Source organism: Oncorhynchus kisutch, linkage group LG24 (assembly GCF_002021735.2).
Source record: "Oncorhynchus kisutch isolate 150728-3 linkage group LG24, Okis_V2, whole genome shotgun sequence".
Taxonomy (NCBI): Eukaryota; Metazoa; Chordata; class Actinopteri; order Salmoniformes; family Salmonidae; genus Oncorhynchus; species Oncorhynchus kisutch.
In genome coordinates this window covers 28244116-28262957 of record NC_034197.2, presented here as the reverse complement: position 1 = coordinate 28262957, position 18842 = coordinate 28244116, and the positions used below count along the sequence as shown (strand labels likewise).

The 18842-nt window shown below is 42.3% G+C and overlaps 1 protein-coding gene across 4 annotated transcripts; it reads left to right on the top strand.

The window, feature by feature from the left end:
• The first annotated feature begins 12922 nt into the window (after positions 1 to 12922).
• On the top strand, positions 12923 to 18119 carry LOC109869558 (receptor-type tyrosine-protein phosphatase V). Of its 4 annotated transcripts, none has more exons than XM_031803403.1 (11): positions 12923 to 12991; positions 13658 to 13827; positions 14105 to 14204; positions 14509 to 14599; positions 14783 to 14859; positions 14946 to 15080; positions 15356 to 15478; positions 15673 to 15833; positions 16249 to 16384; positions 16816 to 16883; positions 17029 to 18119. In XM_031803403.1, exons 2-11 carry the CDS (start codon positions 13823 to 13825, stop codon positions 17279 to 17281), a joined length of 1149 nt encoding a protein of 382 aa, XP_031659263.1. In that variant the 5' UTR covers positions 12923 to 12991; positions 13658 to 13822; the 3' UTR covers positions 17282 to 18119. The 4 variants fall into 4 exon arrangements, 3 of the variants coding, with proteins under 3 accessions (XP_031659263.1, XP_020315368.1, XP_020315367.1); XM_020459779.2 differs by having other exon boundaries at positions 12935 to 13079; positions 17032 to 18119; XM_020459778.2 differs by having other exon boundaries at positions 12936 to 13079.
• The last annotated feature ends 723 nt before the right edge of the window (positions 18120 to 18842 follow it).

The window sequence follows — 18842 nt, the reverse complement described above, 5'->3', positions numbered from 1 at the left end:
CAAATCAGGAGGATTCTTGAGACTAAGGACCTTAAGAAGCCAATCGCAGCACTTCAGTGTCTTTGCCCAGAAGATGAGTGTGAAATCAAATCACATCACGGCGTGGTGAAATCACATTTTGATGTTACCCCCTTGTTTTATAGTGGTGCACCCCAGATAAGCCACAAATCAGACAAATGGAAAAAACCAAAGCTTGTTTAAAACTTTATTTTTTCATCAATGAATGCATGTCAGTTTTAGCAGCAGCCATTGGCGAAACCTGTGATTTAAAATACAGTAAGTTACATAGTGTAGAAATCATTAGGAACACCTTCCTAATGTTGAGTCACACCCCCTTTTGCCCTCCATGGGGGGTGATAAGGGACATATATAAGCCTAGGCAACCGTACCACCTGACATGACATGATACCAACGCCTTACTAACGTCTGCGTGACGCCTGCATCGCGTGTTAATGAAAGTCATAATGTGCATAGTTTATATTTATATTAATTCAATCTCAACCATAAATGTTAGAAACGTACAATAGTTCCCGTGTAAGCAGACATTCCAACGTAGCCACCTTGAACTATAGTGTAGCGTACGGCTTGTGTATTTCCTGTTATCGCTAAAGGCCTAGAAAAGATTATGCCCAATCTATAGATAATCAGTCTTTCCCTCAACACCTCATGGCATGGTATGTTTATTTTATCTCGCTGTATACAGATCTAAATGTTGTTAGCCAATCACAGACTGTTTTATCAGTTCACATCAGACAACCAATAAGAGTTGTGTCCACGGCTTTCAGAGGAGTTCATAGGTGCTATTTCAGAATTCTTGGGATGTCCCTTAAGTCAATAGAGCAGTTCATAGACTTTCCCAGAGGGTATGTGCTATTTGGAATCCTTGGGATGTCCATACCTCTATCAAGTAGTGTTAGTTGGTTAAAGTTAGTGTTAGTTTAGGGTAAGGACGTCCCAAGGAATCCGGATTGGAGTGACCATTCATAGAGTGAGAGACTGGCACGGTATTTGAGAGCTCGGCAGCAAGACAGACATTCATTTGTTCTTTTTTTTAATTTTTTTTTACAAGTGGCAGAAGCAATTTTCGAGTGTCTGCCCCAGATAGTTTCATTAGAGACGATGAAAATAATTACCAAGATGTACTTGATCCAATTGAGGAGTAAGTAGGCTATATTTAAGTTGTGATATCGTTAGGAAATATTTAGGTATACCGTGTTAAGGCAAATGTGGTTTATTTGAAAATAATACTTTTTTGTTGATAACGTATTTTCAAAAGCACATAGGAAATCTTATTTACTGTGTCGATAGAGGAGTAGGCTAGTGTACAATAACGTAATTTGATGTGCTAGTATTATTTATTTAATGGATTAATTAAATTGTAAATGAAATAACTACTTTTCACTGAAGAAGAGAAACAAGGTATAACATGCTACTTCGATCGAAGTCTTAAAATCAGGCCTGACAATATCACAACGGTATCCTAATATAGTGTGGATACAGTAGTAGCCTATTTTACAACAATGTAACTGTGTGTGCTATGATTATTTATCTAATTGATCAATTCAATTGTAAATGTGGATGGGTACTCTATTTCATTCAATGATTACGTTATTGTACCAAGTAGATACAGGAGTAGTCTACATTAATAATTTAATTGAATGTGTTATAGTATCATTTATTTCACTGATGAATACAATTGTAAATGGGGATGGGTAGGCTACTTCATTCAGTGAATACTGAATGTCTTGCTATCTCTGGGAGTATGTTAATGATGGCTTTTCAGCTGTTGAAATATGGCAATGTCAAACTAATTTGTGAGAAATGTAAGCAAGATGCTATAGTATGTGTGTGTGTGTATGGATAGAGTTCCAAGTAAAGACTTGAGAAGATGGCAAAGGAGACAGTAATGAGAGTGAGAGCATACAGTATGAAAATAAAGACCCATTGGGATCTAAAATGAGTGTGTGGTGCCTCGTGTCTCCTTTTTGACCGTTTGAGGATACTACAGGATACTACCCTGGTGGAGGTTCTCGGAGCACTGTGATTTAAGTAGAGCAGAGGTTGACAAAAACCTTCAAAGGTGGTGGTGCTATGTTGCATGTTATCTTGAATACCAGGCAGATGTTTGAGTACAGAATCAAATGGTGTGAACTTTACAGTGCCTTGCGAAAGTATTCGGCCCCCTTGAACTTTGCGACCTTTTGCCACATTTCAGGCTTCAAACATAAAGATATAAAACTGTATTTTTTTGTGAAGAATCAACAACAAGTGGGACACAATCATGAAGTGGAACGACATTTATTAGATATTTCAAACTTTTTTAACAAATCAAAAACTGAAAAATTGGGCGTGCAAAATTATTCAGCCCCTTTACTTTCAGTGCAGCAAACTCTCTCCAGAAGTTCAGTGAGGATCTCTGAATGATCCAATGTTGACCTAAATGACTAATGATGATAAATACAATCCACCTGTGTGTAATCAAGTCTCAGTATAAATGCACCTGCACTGGGATAGTCTCAGAGGTCCGTTAAAAGCGCAGAGAGCATCATGAAGAACAAGGAACACACCAGTCAGGTCCGAGATACTGTTGTGAAGAAGTTTAAAGCCGGATTTGGATACAAAAAGATTTCCCAAGCTTTAAACATCCCAAGGAGCACTGTGCAAGCGATAATATTGAAATGGAAGGAGTATCAGACCACTGCAAATCTACCAAGACCTGGCCGTCCCTCTAAACTTTCAGCTCATACAAGGAGAAGACTGATCAGAGATGCAGCCAAGAGGCCCATGATCACTCTGGATGAACTGCAGAGATCTACAGCTGAGGTGGGAGACTCTGTCCATAGGACAACAATCAGTCGTATATTGCACAAATCTGGCCTTTATGGAAGTGGCAAGAAGAAAGACATTTCTTGAAGATATCCATAAAAAGTGTTGTTTAAAGTTTGCCACAAGCCACCTGGGAGACACACCAACATGTGGAAGAAGGTGCTCTGGTCAGATGAAACCAAAATTGAACTTTTTGGCAACAATGCAAAACGTTATGTTTGGCGTAAAAGCAACACAGCTCATCACCCTGAACACACCATCCCCACTGTCAAACATGGTGGAGGCAGCATCATGGTTTGGGCCTGCTTTTCTTCAGCAGGGACAGGGAAGATGGTTCAAATTGATGGGAAGATGGATGGAGCCAAATACAGGACCATTCTGGAAGAAAACCTGATGGAGTCTGCAAAAGACCTGAGACTGGGACGGAGATTTGTTTTTCCAACAAGACAATGATCCAAAATATAAAGCAAAATCTACAATGGAATGGTTCAAAATAAACATATCCAGGTGTTAGAATGGCCAAGTCAAAGTCCAGACCTGAATCCAATCGAGAATCTGTGGAAAGAACTGAAAACTGCTGTTCACAAATGCTCTCCATCCAACCTCACTGAGCTCAAGCTGTTTTGCAAGGAGGAATGGGAAAAAAATTCAGTCTCTCAATGTGCAAAACTGATAGAGACATACCCCAAGCGACTTACAGCTGTAATCGCAGCAAAAGGTGGCGCTACAAAGTATTAACTTAAGGGGGCTGAATAATTTTGCACGCCCAATTTTTCAGTTTTTGATTTGTTAAAAAAGTTTGAAATATCCAATAAATGTCGTTCCACTTCATGATTGTGTCCCACTTGTTGTTGATTCTTCACAAAAAAATACAGTTTTATATCTTTATGTTTGAAGCCTGAAATGTGGCAAAAGGTCGCAATGTTCAAGGGGGCCGAGGCACTGTAACAGGCTAAAATTGTTGAGTATACTCTTTGAGAAAAGGGTTCCAACAGGGTCCTTTGGCTGTCACCAAAGGAGAAAACTTTCTGGTTCCAGGTAGAACCTTCTGTGGAATGGAGCCCAAAAGGGTTCTACTTAGAGACAGAAGGGGTTCTACCAGGAACCAAAAAGGGTTCTCCCATGGGGACAGTGGAAGAATCCTGTTCGTTTGTAGATAGCACCTTTTTATCTGAGTGTAGGCCTATATTGCAGTCGTGGTTCCATGGATATCTGTGAAAAATAAAATTAATTGATGGTGGTGAGTTAAGATAATCAGAAATACTATGAAGCATCCCCACTTTTAGCACACATTTGCAAGCAGGCAAAGTAACCTATGCGTGCTGAGGCATGTGTGATCACTCAACATTGACAGGACCAACAAAAAATACATTTAACCCAACCTCTCTTAATTGAAATCCAATATTCGGCGCCTGGGGAATAGTTGGTTAACTGCCTTGCTCAGGCAAAATGACAAAAAAAAGTCTACCTTGTCAGCTTTGATCTTGTATTGATGCAAGAAATAGGCATATCTACACAGTAATGGTGGCTGCCATATCAACTAGCCTAATCATTTTAGCATTGCGGTGATAGGCCTATTTTAGCTAAATTGACAAATGAAATGTATGAACTAAACAGACACTTAAACTAACACGTAACACATGTAGACATAACATCATAATAAACTTACACGCAAACACACATTAGCAATGTGAACACCACATGAACACTACGTTTACATGACATGTACGTGTCGTGAACGAGTCGGCAGTTTGACTCCTTTGAAACAAACTTGTCTCCTTTGACAATCCATGTTAAGTCATGGCGTTATTTTATGGAGCTAGGAAGACGCTAGGTGACTAGGTGAGGTATCAGTAGCATCACGTGGCTTAATTCTGGCATGAATCACCCCCCATAGAGCCCTGAGATACTAGCCCATGTTGAAGCCATTGCCACCCTCAGATGTGTCAAGTTGGCTGGATGTCCTTTGTGTGGTGGACTATTCTTGATACACACGGTATGGCTGCGGGGAAATGTTCTAGGTTGGGCGTGCTGACGAGTATTTTTGTTTGCTCATACAGCTCCAAGGAGGGAAAAGAGAATATAGTGAAAAGAATATTGATTACTTGGCTAAGTTCATTTTTTGTTATGAGTCGCTAATGCCGCAGAGGATCATCGGAGTAAACGTGAATGAACGGTTGTCTTAGGGACAAAATTTCACCTACTCATTTGAGCAGCCACAAAGCAATTGCCTAAGCCTACTGTATGATTGCGGTAGAACTTCATTGCCCCTAGCAGTCATACCACGCAATATGATTTTCACATGGATTTTTATGATAAAAATGTTATACCGATAAATGGCAGTTTAAACACTAAAACATTTTTTTCAATTTGTCACATAATTACTAACCTCTCTTTCCTTCTCTCTCAGTCCACTGAGTGCTAAAAGTCGTAATGACGCCTTCTACCTGAACCCGTGGTGGCCCCCAACAGCCCCATTGTACTCCACCCAGCCAATCAACAGAGAGTAGATCCTCGCTCGCTACCTCATGGTGAGAGAGAGATCCAGGAAGTTGTTGCCAACCGCCAACGTACACTAGTAGGACTGGAAGAGGTGGGGAAAGACCATTAACTTAGACATCGTATCATTACGGCGTCGGTGAGAGCATGGGCAGGGCCATTGAGGCTATATCTATATTGAGGTAGTACATTTTCTATTTCTATGAATTGGCAAAAAACAGAAAGGGTTCACACTGGTGTTTGAACAGTATAAAGCCAAGGATGGCGATTTACTGCCACCTGCAGTTATGGAATGTTTATTCATGAGTAGGCCTATAATTCATTGGCCCATCTCTCCTGACAGCTAACCATTTTTTGAAATTTGACAAATTATCCAATGGATTATGAAAATTTGCTAGTAAAAACATTTGTTTGCTCCCCCTATTTTAATTTGCTCCATGGCCAGGTGTAGGGTTGTCACTAGTTAACACAGCCACAAAGTCAAACCTTTCTATTTCAACATGATCTTAAAATCTGTTGTAATCATTTAATAGAAAAGGCACGTAAGCCTCACGGAAACATCCAAAGTCATACAGTGCATTCGGAAAGTATTGAGACCACTTAACCTTTTCCACATTTCGTTACAGCCTTATTCTAAAATTGATAAATAAATACAAATCTCAGCAATCTACACACAATAACCCATAATGACAAAGCAAATACAGTTTTTTTGAAATGTTTGCAAATGTATTCAAAAATAAAAAAAACAGATACCTTATTTACATAATTATTCAGGCCCTTTGCTATGAGACTCAAAATTGAGCTCAGGTGCATCCTGTTTCCATTGATCATCCATGAGATGTTTCTACAACTTGAATCCACTTGTGGTAAATTCAATTGATTGGACATGATTTGGAAAGGCACACACCTTTGTATATAAGGTCTCGCAGCTGACAGTGCATGTCAGAGCAAAAACCATGCCATGAGGTCGAAGAAATTGTCCGTAGAGCTCTGAGACAGGATTTTGTCAAGGCACAGATCTGGGGAAGGGTACCAAAAAATGTCTGCAGGATTGAAGGTCCCCAAGAACACAGTGGCCTCCATCATTCTTAAATGGAAGAAGTTTGGAACCACCAAGACTCAACCTAGAGCTGGCTGCCCGTCCAAACTGAGCAATTGGGAAGAAGGGCCTTGGTCAGGGAGGTGACCCGATGGTCACTCTGACAGAGCTCCAGAGTTCCTCAGTGGAGACGGGAGAACCTTCCAGAAGGACAACCATCTCTGCAGCTTTCCACCATTCAGGACTTTATGGTAGACTGGCCAGACGGAAGCCACTCCTCAGAAAAAAAGCACATGACAGTCCGCTTGAAATTTGCCAAAAGGCACCTAAAGGACTCTCAGACCATGAGAAACAAGATTCTCTGGTCTGATAAAACCAAGTTGAACTCTTTGGTCTGAATGCCAAGCGTCACGTCTCGAGGAAACCTGGCACCATCCCTACGGTGAAAGCATGGTGGTGGGAGCATCATGCACAGTCAGGATCTGAGGAAAGATAAATGGAGCAAAGTACAGAGAGATCCTTGATGAAAACCTGCTCCAGAGCGCTCAGGACCTCAGACTGGGGTGAAGGTTCACCTTCCAAAAGGACAACCACCCTAAGCACACAGCCAAGACAACCCATGATGGGCTTCCGGACAAGTCTCAATGTCCTTGAACGTCCCAGACAGATGTCGGACTTGAACCCGATTGAACATCTCTGGAAAGAACTGAAAACAGCTGTGAAGCGACGCTAACCCAAGAATACTCAAGGCTGTAATCACTGCTATTTTTCAGATTCATCAGGGGGTCCTGCAGCACCCCTACGTCCCGTGGCTATGCACATGGGAAACTGTTGAGCATGAAAACCCCAGCAGCCTAGCAGATTAGCTGTTCAGGAGTCTTATGGATTGGGGGTAGAAGCTGTTAAGAAGCCGTTTGGACCTAGAGTTGGTGCTCCGGTATCGCTTGCTGTGCGGTAGCAGAGAATCTATGACTAGGGTGGCTGGAATCTTTGACCATTTTTAGGGCCTTCCTCTGACATCTCCTAGTATATAAGACCTGGATGGCAGGAAGGTTGGCCCCAGTGATGTACTGGGCTGTGTGCACTACCCTCTGTAGTGCCTTGTGGTCGGAGGCTGAGCAGTTGCCATACCAGGCGGTGATTCAGCTCGATGGTGCAGCTGTAGAACTTGAGGATCTGAGGAACAATGCCAAATCTCTTCAGTCTCCTGAGGGGGAATAGGCTTTGTCGTGCCATTTTCACAACTGTCTTGGTGTGTTTGGATCATGATAGTTCATTGGTGATGTGGACACCAAGGAACTTGAAGCTCTAAACCAGCTCCACTACAGCCCAGTCGATGTGAATGAGGGCGAGCTCGGCCCTCCTTTTCCTGTAGTCCACAATCATCTCCTTTGTCTTGATCACGTTGAGGGCGAGGTTGTTATCCTGGCACCACAGCTACAGAAGGAGGTGAAGATGCAGATGTGCTTGATGATGGCTGATATTGAGCGAGATATGAAGAACGACTTTGAGCAGAACAGGAATAGGGAAGCCCAGGACCAGAAGATGTTTAGGGCCTGCTTTAAGGCTTGGAGTTGGTCTATCAGAGACATATTGAGGAGATACTGGACAAGATAGGGATTCTGTGGGACATCATGATCAACAACATTCTCCAGGACCTCCATGGAAGGAGAACAGTCCAGATGTCACTGTCTGCCCGGACCGGCCTTTCTCCGCTGGTTAGTACAGCATCACAGCCAGAGTACCTCCATTTCCGCCACAGCTCCCGTCTGGCCCCCATCACCCACCTGACAGCAGCCGGCAGGAAGCTCCTCCAGGGAGAGGCAGGAGAGGCCCAACAGGTGGGTGATGATGCGGACTTGATGATAAATAGAGTTGAGTTATGTAAAGGGAATATGTTTGTGAAACTATAACTGAAACGTAGTTAGGAAACAAGATTATGTTTACAAGGCGGAAGTATAAGAGACCGTATGTACACCTTTAACAACCTGGACATCTAGATATCAGACACTACAATAATCAAGGGAAGGAGGAGAAAGACAGTGAGGTGCAGCAGAAGGAGGAAATGGTGGAAAGTAAGCCAGAAAACAATAAAAAGTCAGGGTAAGTGCGCAGTAATAAAAGAGGTTGTGTGTGTTCACAGATTGAGAGAACGATAACTACTTACAGTTGAAGTCGGAAGTTTACATACACCTTAGCCAATTACATTTCACAATTCCTGACATTTAATCCTAGTAAAAGTTCCCTGTTTTAGGTCAGTTAGGATCACCACTTTATTTTAAGAATGTGACATGTCAGAATAATAGTAGAGAGAATTATTGTTTTATTTCAGCTTTAATTTCTTTCATCACATTCCCAGTGGGTCAGAAGTTTACATACACTCAATTAGTATTTGGTAGCATTGCCTTTAAATTGTTTAACTTGGGTCAAACGTTTCGGGTAGCCTTCCACAAGCTTCCTACAATAAGTTGGGTGAATTTTGGCACATTCCTCCTGACAGAGCTGGTGTAACTGAGTCAGGTTTGTAGGCCTCCTTGCTCGAACATGCTTTTTCAGTTCTGCCCACAAATGTTCTATGGGATTGAGGTCAGGGCGTTGTGATGGCCACTCCAATACCTTGACTTTGTTGTCCTTAAACCATTTTGCCACAACTTTGGCAGTGTGCTTGGGGTCATTGTCCATATGGAAGAACCATTTGCGACCAAGCTTTAACTTCCTGACTGATGTCTTGAGATGTTGCTTCAATATATCTACATAATATTCCTATCTCATGATGCCATCTATTTTGTGAAGTGCACCAGTCCCTCTTGCAGCGAAGCACCCCCACAACATGATGCTGCCACCCCCGTGCATCACGGTTGGGATGGTGTTCTTCGGCTTGCAAGCCTCCCCCTTTTTCCTCCAAACATAACGATGGTCATTATGGCCAAACAGTTCTATATTTGTTTAATCAGAACAAAGGATATTTCTCCTAGAAGTACGATCTTCGTCCTCATGTGCATTTGCAAACCATAGTCTGGCTTTTTTATGGCGGTTTTGGAGTAGTGGCTTCTTCTTTGCTGATCGGCCTGTCAGGTTATGTCGATATAGGACTCGTTTTACTGTGGATATAGATACTTTGTACTTGTTTCCTCCAGCATCTTCACAAGGTCCTTTGTTGTTGTTCTGGGATTGATTTGCACTTTTCGCACCAAAGTACGTTCATCTCTAGGAGACAGAAAGCGTCTCCTTCCTGAGCGGTATGATGGCTGTGTGGTCCCATGGTGTTTATACTTGCGTACAATTGTTTGTACAGATGAATGTGATACCTTCAGGCGTTTGGAAATTGCTCCCAAGGATGAAGTAGACTTGTGGAGGTCTACACAATTTTTTCCGAAGTCTTGGCTGATTTCTTTTCATTTTCCCATGATGTCAAGCAAAGAGGCAGTTTGAAGGTAGGCCTTGAAATACATCCACAGGTACACCTCCAATTGACACAAATTATGTCAATTAGCCTATCAGAAGCTTCTAAAGCCATGACATAATTTTCTGTTTAAAGGCACAGTCAACTTTGTGTATGTACATTTCTGACCCACTGGAATTGTGAGACAGTGAAGTAATCTGTCTGTAAACAGTTGTTGGATTAATTACTAGTGTCATGCACAAAGTAGATGTCCTAACCGACTTGCCAAAACTATAGTTTGATATCTAGAAATGTGTGGAGTGGTTGAAAAACAAGTTGTAATGACTCCAACCTAAGTGTATGTAAACTTCCGGCTTCAACTGTATATGCATGCGTGACTGTAAATCGCTTTGGATAAAAACATCTGCAAAATTACATATATTATCTTCTGGGCAGGTTGGGAGGATGGCCCCTTCCCCAGGACCTCTACTTTTCCTCACTGCCCTTAATGCTCTCTAGGCAGTGGAACACAAGTGTTGTTATGAGTCAACCTGTTGCAACATGTAACACACTGTGAGCTCTTACTGTAGATCATTTGTCTGATGATGCAATGTTGAGTGTAATAAATGGTTATTAATCTGATTATTAATCAGTGTGTTTCTTTGACATTGTTGGCACTGTTGAATCTACCTATTTGACTTAATTTGTAACTGAGGCTGGAAGAACATAGGCATTCACAGGTCACAGTTGTAAATGAGAACTTGTTCACAACTGGCCTACCTGGTTAAATAAAGGTGAAGAAAAAAAAACACCTCACAAAGTCTAGATTTTTGTGCACAGCACTTACTATACTATGATGCAATAGGGGAGATACACTATATATACAAAAGTATGTGGACACCCCTTCAAATGAGTGGATTTGGCTATTTTAGCCACACCTAATGCTGACAGGTGTATATAAATCGAGGACACGGTCATGCAATCTCCATAGACAAACATTGGCAATGGAATGGCCTTACTGAAGAGCTCAGTGACTTTCAATGTGGCACCATCCTAGGATGCCACCTTTCCAACAAGTCAGTTTGTCACATTTCTGCACTGCTAGAGCTGCCCCGGTCAACTGTAAGTGCTGTTATTGTGAAGTGGAAAGTCTAGGAGCAACAACAGCTCAGCTGCGAAGTGATAGGCCAAGCTCACAGAACGGGACCGCCGAGTACTGAAGCACGTAACGCATAAAACTTGTCTGTCCTCGGTTGTAACACTCACTGCCGAGTTCCAAACTGCCTCTGGAGGCAAAATCAGCACAATAACTGTTCGTCAGGAGCTTCATTAAATGTGTTTCCATGGCCGAGCAGCTGCACACAAGCCTAAGATCACAATGCACAATGCCAAGTGTTGACTGGAGTGGTGTAAAGCTCGCTGCTATTGGACCCTGGAGCAGTGGAAACACGTTCTCTAGTGTGATGAACCACTCTTCACCATCTGGCAGTCTGACAGATGAATCTCGGTTTGGTGGATGCCAGGAGAACACTACCTGCCCCAATGCATAGTGCCAACTGTAAAGTTTGGTGGAGGAGGAATAATGGTATGGGGCTGTGTTTCATGGTTCGGGGCTAGGCCACTTAGTTCCAGTGAAAGGAAATCTTAACGCTACACCATACATTTTAGATGATTCTGTGTTTCCAACTTTGTGGCAATAGTTTGGGAAAGGACCTTTCCTGTTTAAGCATGATAATGCCCCTGTGAACAAAGCGAGGTCCAAACAGAAAAGGATTGTCAAAATCGGTGTGGAAGAACTTGACTGGCCTGCACAGAGCCCTGACCTCAACCTCATCGAACACCTTTGGGATAAATTGGAATGCCGACTGCGAGCCAGGCCTAATTGTCCAACATCAGTTCCCGACCTCACTAATGCTCTTGTGGTTGAATGGAAGCAAGTCCCCGCAGCAATGTTCCAATATCTAGTGGAAAGCCTTCCCAGAAGAGTGGAGGCTGTTATAGCAGCAAAGGGGGGACCAACTCCATATTAATGCCCATGATTTTGGAATGAGATGTTCGACAAGCAGTTGTTCCATATACTTTTGGTAATGCAGTGTACCTGCTGACATTCACCACTGACATTTTACCATCTTCAGTTTGTTCAATTTGCGACATTCAAGATTCCTGTTAACACTGGTAACTACTGACATATCAAACACAAATCAATAACATTTATCTTGAATGCTTTTGATTGTATTGGACATCCTTGTCAAACCATGAGGAAATAGGTCATTGCAATAATCCTAGGTATATCGGTAACTCAATACCTCCGCAAGGCTGTGGCTTGTATGACCTTTTGCTCTTTTTCTCGTGATCCATTATGAGCTCGAGGTTGGAAGAGCACGGGTTATAAGCAGAAACCACCAACAAACCTTGAGGAAATTATCATTAGGCACTCATTGGGGTGGCAGCGTAGCCTAGTGGTTAGAGTGTTGGACTAGTAATCGAAAGGTTGCACGATCGAATCCCTGAGCTGACAAGGTACAAATCTGTCCTTCTACCCCCTGTTCCTAGGCCGTCATTGTAAATAAGAATTTGTTCTTAACTGACTTGCCTAGTTAAATAAATATACAATTTTAAATGTCTTAATTGTATCTAGTCATGCCATGGTCACTTATCCTGCTAGAATGAGATGCACAATTGAAAATCATTGGGATGCTGTAACCTTGACTACCTAGAATTTGGATTTCTAGAATGAATGCTAATTCTATGGACTAATGACCCTCTCCTTCTATTCATGGTCTCAATAAACAATGTTCCCCATATGAAACTAAAATTAACTGCATTTCACAGCAGCAATACATAATGTATTTCTTGTAATAATTCTTAAAAGTTGTTTTAGTATTTGTATAAGTGATATAAGTATATAATTAATAAGAATATTGCTAAGACCAGTGGTATCTGTTTTTCAAGTCTACTGTGTAGGAGTGGTAAAGACAGGTTACCTAGCAGGATTTGAAGTATTATTACATTTTATAGGTATCATTCATGAGCAACGAGTGGGATTAAATGTGGCAGTATTACAATACATCGTCTTAAAGAATATCAAATAAACACATTATCCACAGCCACGTACCTTCCCTAAGTATTTGTTTCTTTCTCTCCGCCCCTTTAGTCTCTGTCTCAACCCAACCCTCTCTCCCTGCCACTTTCAGAGAGAGAGCGAGAGAGAAAGAAAATGTGGTGGTTTGGATAACTGGGGCAAGGTAAATTGACAAGATAGAACACATCGAAGGGAAGGGAGCCCCTGGTTGCTCTCTAAACTCTTTCTCACTTAAAGGAACACTTACAAAGGTAATAGTAAAATAAGAAATAATACGCTGGTGTTGCTCACCCCTTCTGGGTTGTACACTTGTTTTGTGTTGTAGACCTGTTGGTGTAGGTTTTTCTAGTGTTCTCAGGTTGGTGATGAATGCGTCTTTTGTTTGTGTCAGACAGTGGTCAACAGAAAATGTTTTGGGTGCTAGCAGTTGATTCTGCAACCTTATTCTGTAGGCTATATTTGACTTTGTTCTATAGTGTTAATTATATATATATATATAATATTTTTTTTAAATGGTGTAATATGAGACTTTCTTACTGCCTTTGAGCTCCTTGAACAAATTCAAACCATCTTGTGTAAGAATGTTAGGCTTCCGGTGCCGCCCAACATTTGTTTTCTATATTAATGCACATCTGTATATTTGTATGTTTTTATGAAAGTATTTGTTGTGTGTTTGTGTTTGGTGTGACATGGTCTTTTTGGTGAGCCAAATTCCTCTAACTAGCGAGGGAAGGGTCAGTAACTTCAGTTTAGTTCTACATTCAAGTTACACTTTTTTGACCAAGGCATAGTAATCACAGAGGCTTTGCTATTTCTTCCACATGATCAGTGATACAGAAGCCTCTCATCCAGGATTGGGCACTGCAATCATCTGGTCTGTTGTTCTACAACTACCCAACAAAACCCCACAAGTCTGAACCCCTCTACGCTACATACTCCTGTTATTGGTTACCAGAGGAAGCTTAAAGCCTAATCTCTGCACCTGTAACAAAACATGAGGTGAGGAAGTTTGAATGTCATTGAGCGACTGGATTGAATAACTTGAGTCTTTGTTGAAATGGATTAAAGAGAAAAGTAACTATTGATTGGTTGATTGAATGCTGTTAGAACTGTTTTAGCCTATTGTTGCTTCCTCAAGTCTAATGGAATGATGGCATTAAGAACATTCTGGGTGTAGTCAGTTGGAAAAATGCCACTGAGTAAAATTGGAGCTCAATTTAAAGAGTTGTTTAAAGAGTGTTGATTGACTGAGTATTGTTGCTATATTTCCATATAGGGTACGGGTGTTCTCACGGGCACATATACTACAGGAATTCCATCTGCACTGTCAATCACTCGCTGCCAAGGACAACAGTGGTTTCTGGCAGAAGTTTGAGGTAAACCAATCTCAACCACTCTTCTATTGAGTAATACCCTGGCTCTGTAATCCAGAAGTGTATCCCCAACACACATTTTTGTTGTAGCCCCAGACAAGCACACCTGATTCAACTTGTTAACTAATCATCAAGCCCTCAATGAGTTGAATCAGGTGAGTTTGTCCAAGGTTACAACAAAAATGTGTACTGTTGGGGCTCCTGGAGGACTGGAGTTGAGAAACATCAGACTTTGTGCAGTGTCTGCTGTGGCAGTAAAGTCCCACTTTCATAGTGTCCCTTCAGTTGCTGTTTTTTCATTGTTCAGGAGCTGAATGATGTTGGTAAAGAGTTCACTACCAGGGCTGGAAACCTGGAGGCCAACAGAGAGAAGAACAGATACCCCTACATACTGCCTTGTGAGTATTATGGTACATACCATATCAGGGCACCACCACATGCTACCTCTGAGTAATAGTTTATTACCATGATAATATGACCTGCAGTATCTAAGCACATAAACACTATCTTCACATCTATCCCATGTGTGGTAATGCTTCCCATTTTCTGATCACTTTGATTAATGGTCCCTGTGGTTTCAGATGACCACAGTCGAGTGAGGCTGTCCCTGCTAGACTCCCAGCTACACTCAGATTATATCAACGCTAGTTATGTCCCTGTGAGTACTCTGTCTGTCCATCTGTCGCTGTATGTCTGTCTGTCTATTCATTCATCAAGTCTGCGGTCTGTCTGTCTGCTCCTCAGGGTGGATGTACGGAGCGAGATTTCATTTGTACCCAGGGTCCTTTGCGCAGCACTATCGCTGACTTCTGGAGGATGGTATGGGAGCAGAACGTTAAGATCATCGTCATGGTGACCGCCCTGAAACAGAAGGACATGGTGAGTGAGGGATTTGATGGTGATGGGTTGTATTAAACGTTCATGTGTAACATGTTGACCACATTCACAGCATCAAGTTTGACCCGTAAACTTGCATAGTTCTTCTGGTTTTATATTGCCCTCGTTGCCACCCATGAAGTTATGGAAAAGTCTTCGTAAGCATATTCCTGCCCATTTGATGTGGGTGCTGCACAGAGTTGGTGTATTTACTATGAATTTGTCATAGTGTCTATACTTTTTATTAGTTAGACAATGTGTTGACCGTGTTTCTCCAGGTGCTGTGTGATGAGTACTGGCCAATGGAGCAAGGGACAGTGTCGTACGGAGCGGTCCAGGTTACCACAGTGTCTCGTAAACGGCGTCCAAATTATTTCATCACCACCATTCACTTACGACAGGTGAGGCCTAGGTCCTGTCATTTCCTAATTGTCCTATTTTATTGTAACAAAGACTATTAGTTTCAGCCACTGGTCAACAGATGTAGTCTATTTCCAAGATGAATTGTGTGTCTGAGTGGTACAGATAGTGAGTTTGTCTGGTGTGTGTGGTTGTTCTGGTAGTATGGTTGTGCTGATAGTGTGTGTCGTTTCAGCACGGTTTTCCCGTAGAGAGGACAGTAACACACTACTACTACGCTGCCTGGCCAGACCAGGGTGTACCCAACGACCTCTCCTCTCTCTGTGCTTTCACTGAGTATGTGAGGCAGCATCTGGACACTCTACCCCTTCTGGGGCCTGCAGTGGTGCACTGCAGGTATGACCTCTCACCTCTGACCCAAACTCACCTAGCTTGCAAACTGTCTCACACTTTTTGTTTTCTGTGTCATTATTTATTAACCTCTACTTAGATTTTTGGCCTTGAAATTTCTGTGACAGAAACATTAATAAAATGTTACATTTGCAAGTATACAGTGTGCAGCACTGTCTTTTTTTGTTTATTAACTGAAAATAGCTGAATGCCAGTCACATTTTCATCACTGTAAAACATTTAAATCATAGTCATTGTGTTGGTGGTGGTTCCTTAATATTTGCAGATATCTATGTGTATGAATCTCAGTTGAGACAATATCTCTATATAAAGTATGTCTGCCGATTACACCTCTTTTAAATGCTGTTTGTATCTCTCTGTGCCGATTACACCTCTTAAATGCTGCTGGCATCTCTCTCAGTGCAGGTGTGGGGCGGTCTGGGACGTTTGTCGCTCTGCTATGGCTGATGCAGCTGTGTGTGCGTGGCATCATGCCTGATGTTAGAGCCGCCGTGGAGGACCTGAGACGGCACAGAGTCACGATGGTCCAGAACCTGGTCAGTCCACAACTACTGAGAATATTGATGATTAGCTGAATCAGTTGTGTTGGGATATAAACACAAATGTGCACCCCCATAGATAGAAACCCTGCCCCAGGACAGTGATTCATTAGGATCCTAGTTACACATCATCATCAATAGATAACTGAAGGCCTGGAGACAAACTTCTTTTGATGCTGCATTGAAAGTAGTTTGTCTCTAGCCTCCCCATTTATTAAGTTGTGATAATGGTTCCTGATGACCTACTAGTACAATGTGAAGCTATATAACCCTTCAGAAAAGGATAGGGCAGCTGAAGGCTTCTCTCTGCTGGCAAGTTAGTCTAAGACCCCCCCCAGGTCAAGAGCTCAGCTTGTCACAATGTTCATGTCATCTTCATTAGCTGCAGAATGTTCTCAGTGTTGTGTTCCCTCACTGCATGTACCCAGGAGCAGTATATACTGGTTCATCAGTGTCTAATGCACTGGCTGAGTGGAGGGAGTGTGGGACCTCTAAGGTGAGAACACAAAGCAAACACTCAAGTATTATCTTTTTTGCAAATGTTAATGTTTCAGATGGTAACAATGTCTATTGAAACCGACAGTATCATATTACACTGTGCTATTTGATTCAGCTGGCTATCAAAACTCTCAATATCTCAGCAGAGTACAGAGTCATGCTGGCCCTGCTCATGTTGATCGGGGGAAGGATCACCCCCTTACCACCTCAGGGCGATCAGGTCAGGGAAACTCATCGAGGGGGAGGAGCAGGCGGCAACAGGAACAGCACACACCCCATCCAGTCCAAACCCAACCACAAACCCAGAGCTCCGTGCAACATCTGCTCAACCCTAGGAACTTGCTAAGAAGACTGCTGCCCCCCTCTATGCATATTAATCCACAAAAACACACTTGAGGACTAATCGCACAAATGCACACACCCAACACCTTAATCCGCATTTACACACCAATCTATAGCCACACCCTCATCTTCACTCAGTCACACACCTGGAGGGGCTAACTCCGTCTGAACAAACAATAGTACACACAAACATGTATCTACAAGTGAAACCACACATCCGAACTTTGCCAAGTGGGAATGGGCTGATTTATTCCTCTCCAACACACCTGGGGTTGAGGGAAGATGTCCCGACCTAGGGACTACTGTAACGTTGTGTGATTACATATAACAAGGCCTTTGACTGAGTGGGAAGGGGATTTGCCCTATGAGATGACTGTGTGTGTGTGTGTGTGTGTGTGAGACAAAACACACAAAGGAGGCAGCCGCAACAACGGATCCATCTACTTCCTGGATCAGTCCGACAGACATACGGAGGAACATGCCTCTCCGGTTGAACCTGTTCCTCAAGACTGGATTACCAACCATGAAGAACTAAGGCCTGAGGTAATGGGGGAGATATGTACTTGATCACAAATGGTGCTGAGACGCATCTATTCTCATGAATGCCTGACTGCAAAACCAAGATTGTCCCTATGTATAAGGTTGTAGCAATGTTGAAATGCATTTAAAAAGCATAGTAGTGTGCTGGAACAAGATTTGTACGTTGTATGACGTAGTACAACATTGTTACACGTGTCTCTCACTGCTTGTTTATCTTCTCGGTAAAAAACAACCTCTACCACAATTTAGACCCTTGATTTACAGTGCCTTGCGAAAGTATTCGGCCCCCTTGAACTTTGCGACCTTTTGCCACATTTCAGGCTTCAAACATAAAGATATAAAACTGTATTTTTTTGTGAAGAATCAACAACAAGTGGGACACAATCATGAAGTGGAACGACATTTATTGGATATTTCTAACTTTAACAAATCAAAAACTGAAAAATTGGGCGTGCAAAATTATTCAGCCCCCTTAAGTTAATACTTTGTAGCGCCACCTTTTGCTGCGATTACAGCTGTAAGTCGCTTGGGGTATGTCTCTATCAGTTTTGCACATCGAGAGACTGACATTTTTTCCCATTCCTCCTTGCAAAACAGCTCGAGCTCAGTGAGGTTGGATGGAGAGCATTTGTGAACAGCAGTTTTCAGTTCTTTCCACAGATTCTCGATTGGATTCAGGTCTGGACTTTGACTTGGCCATTCTAACACCTGGATATGTTTATTTTTGAACCATTCCATTGTAGATTTTGCTTTGTTTTGGATCACTGTCTTGTTGGAAAACAAATCTCCGTCCCAGTCTCAGGTCTTTTGCAGACTCCATCAGGTTTTCTTCCAGAATGGTCCTGTATTTGGCTCCATCTATCTTCCCATCAATTTTAACCATCTTCCCTGTCCCTGCTGAAGAAAAGCAGGCCCAAACCATGATGCTGCCACCACCATGTTTGACAGTGGGGATGGTGTGCAGGGTGATGAGCTGTGTTGCTTTCACACCAAACATAACGTTTTGCATTGTTGCCAAAAAGTTCAATTTTGGTTTCATCTGACCAGAGCACCTTCTTCCACATGTTTGGTGTGT

Bases quoted from the DNA above. Each gene is read 5' to 3' on its own strand.
- LOC109869558 (XM_031803403.1), top strand. The intron at 15,834-16,248 runs GTATGACCTCTC...CATCTCTCTCAG, and splicing joins CCTGCAGTGGTGCACTGCAG to TGCAGGTGTGGGGCGGTCTG. The intron at 16,884-17,028 runs GTGAGAACACAA...TCAATATCTCAG, and splicing joins GGGAGTGTGGGACCTCTAAG to CAGAGTACAGAGTCATGCTG.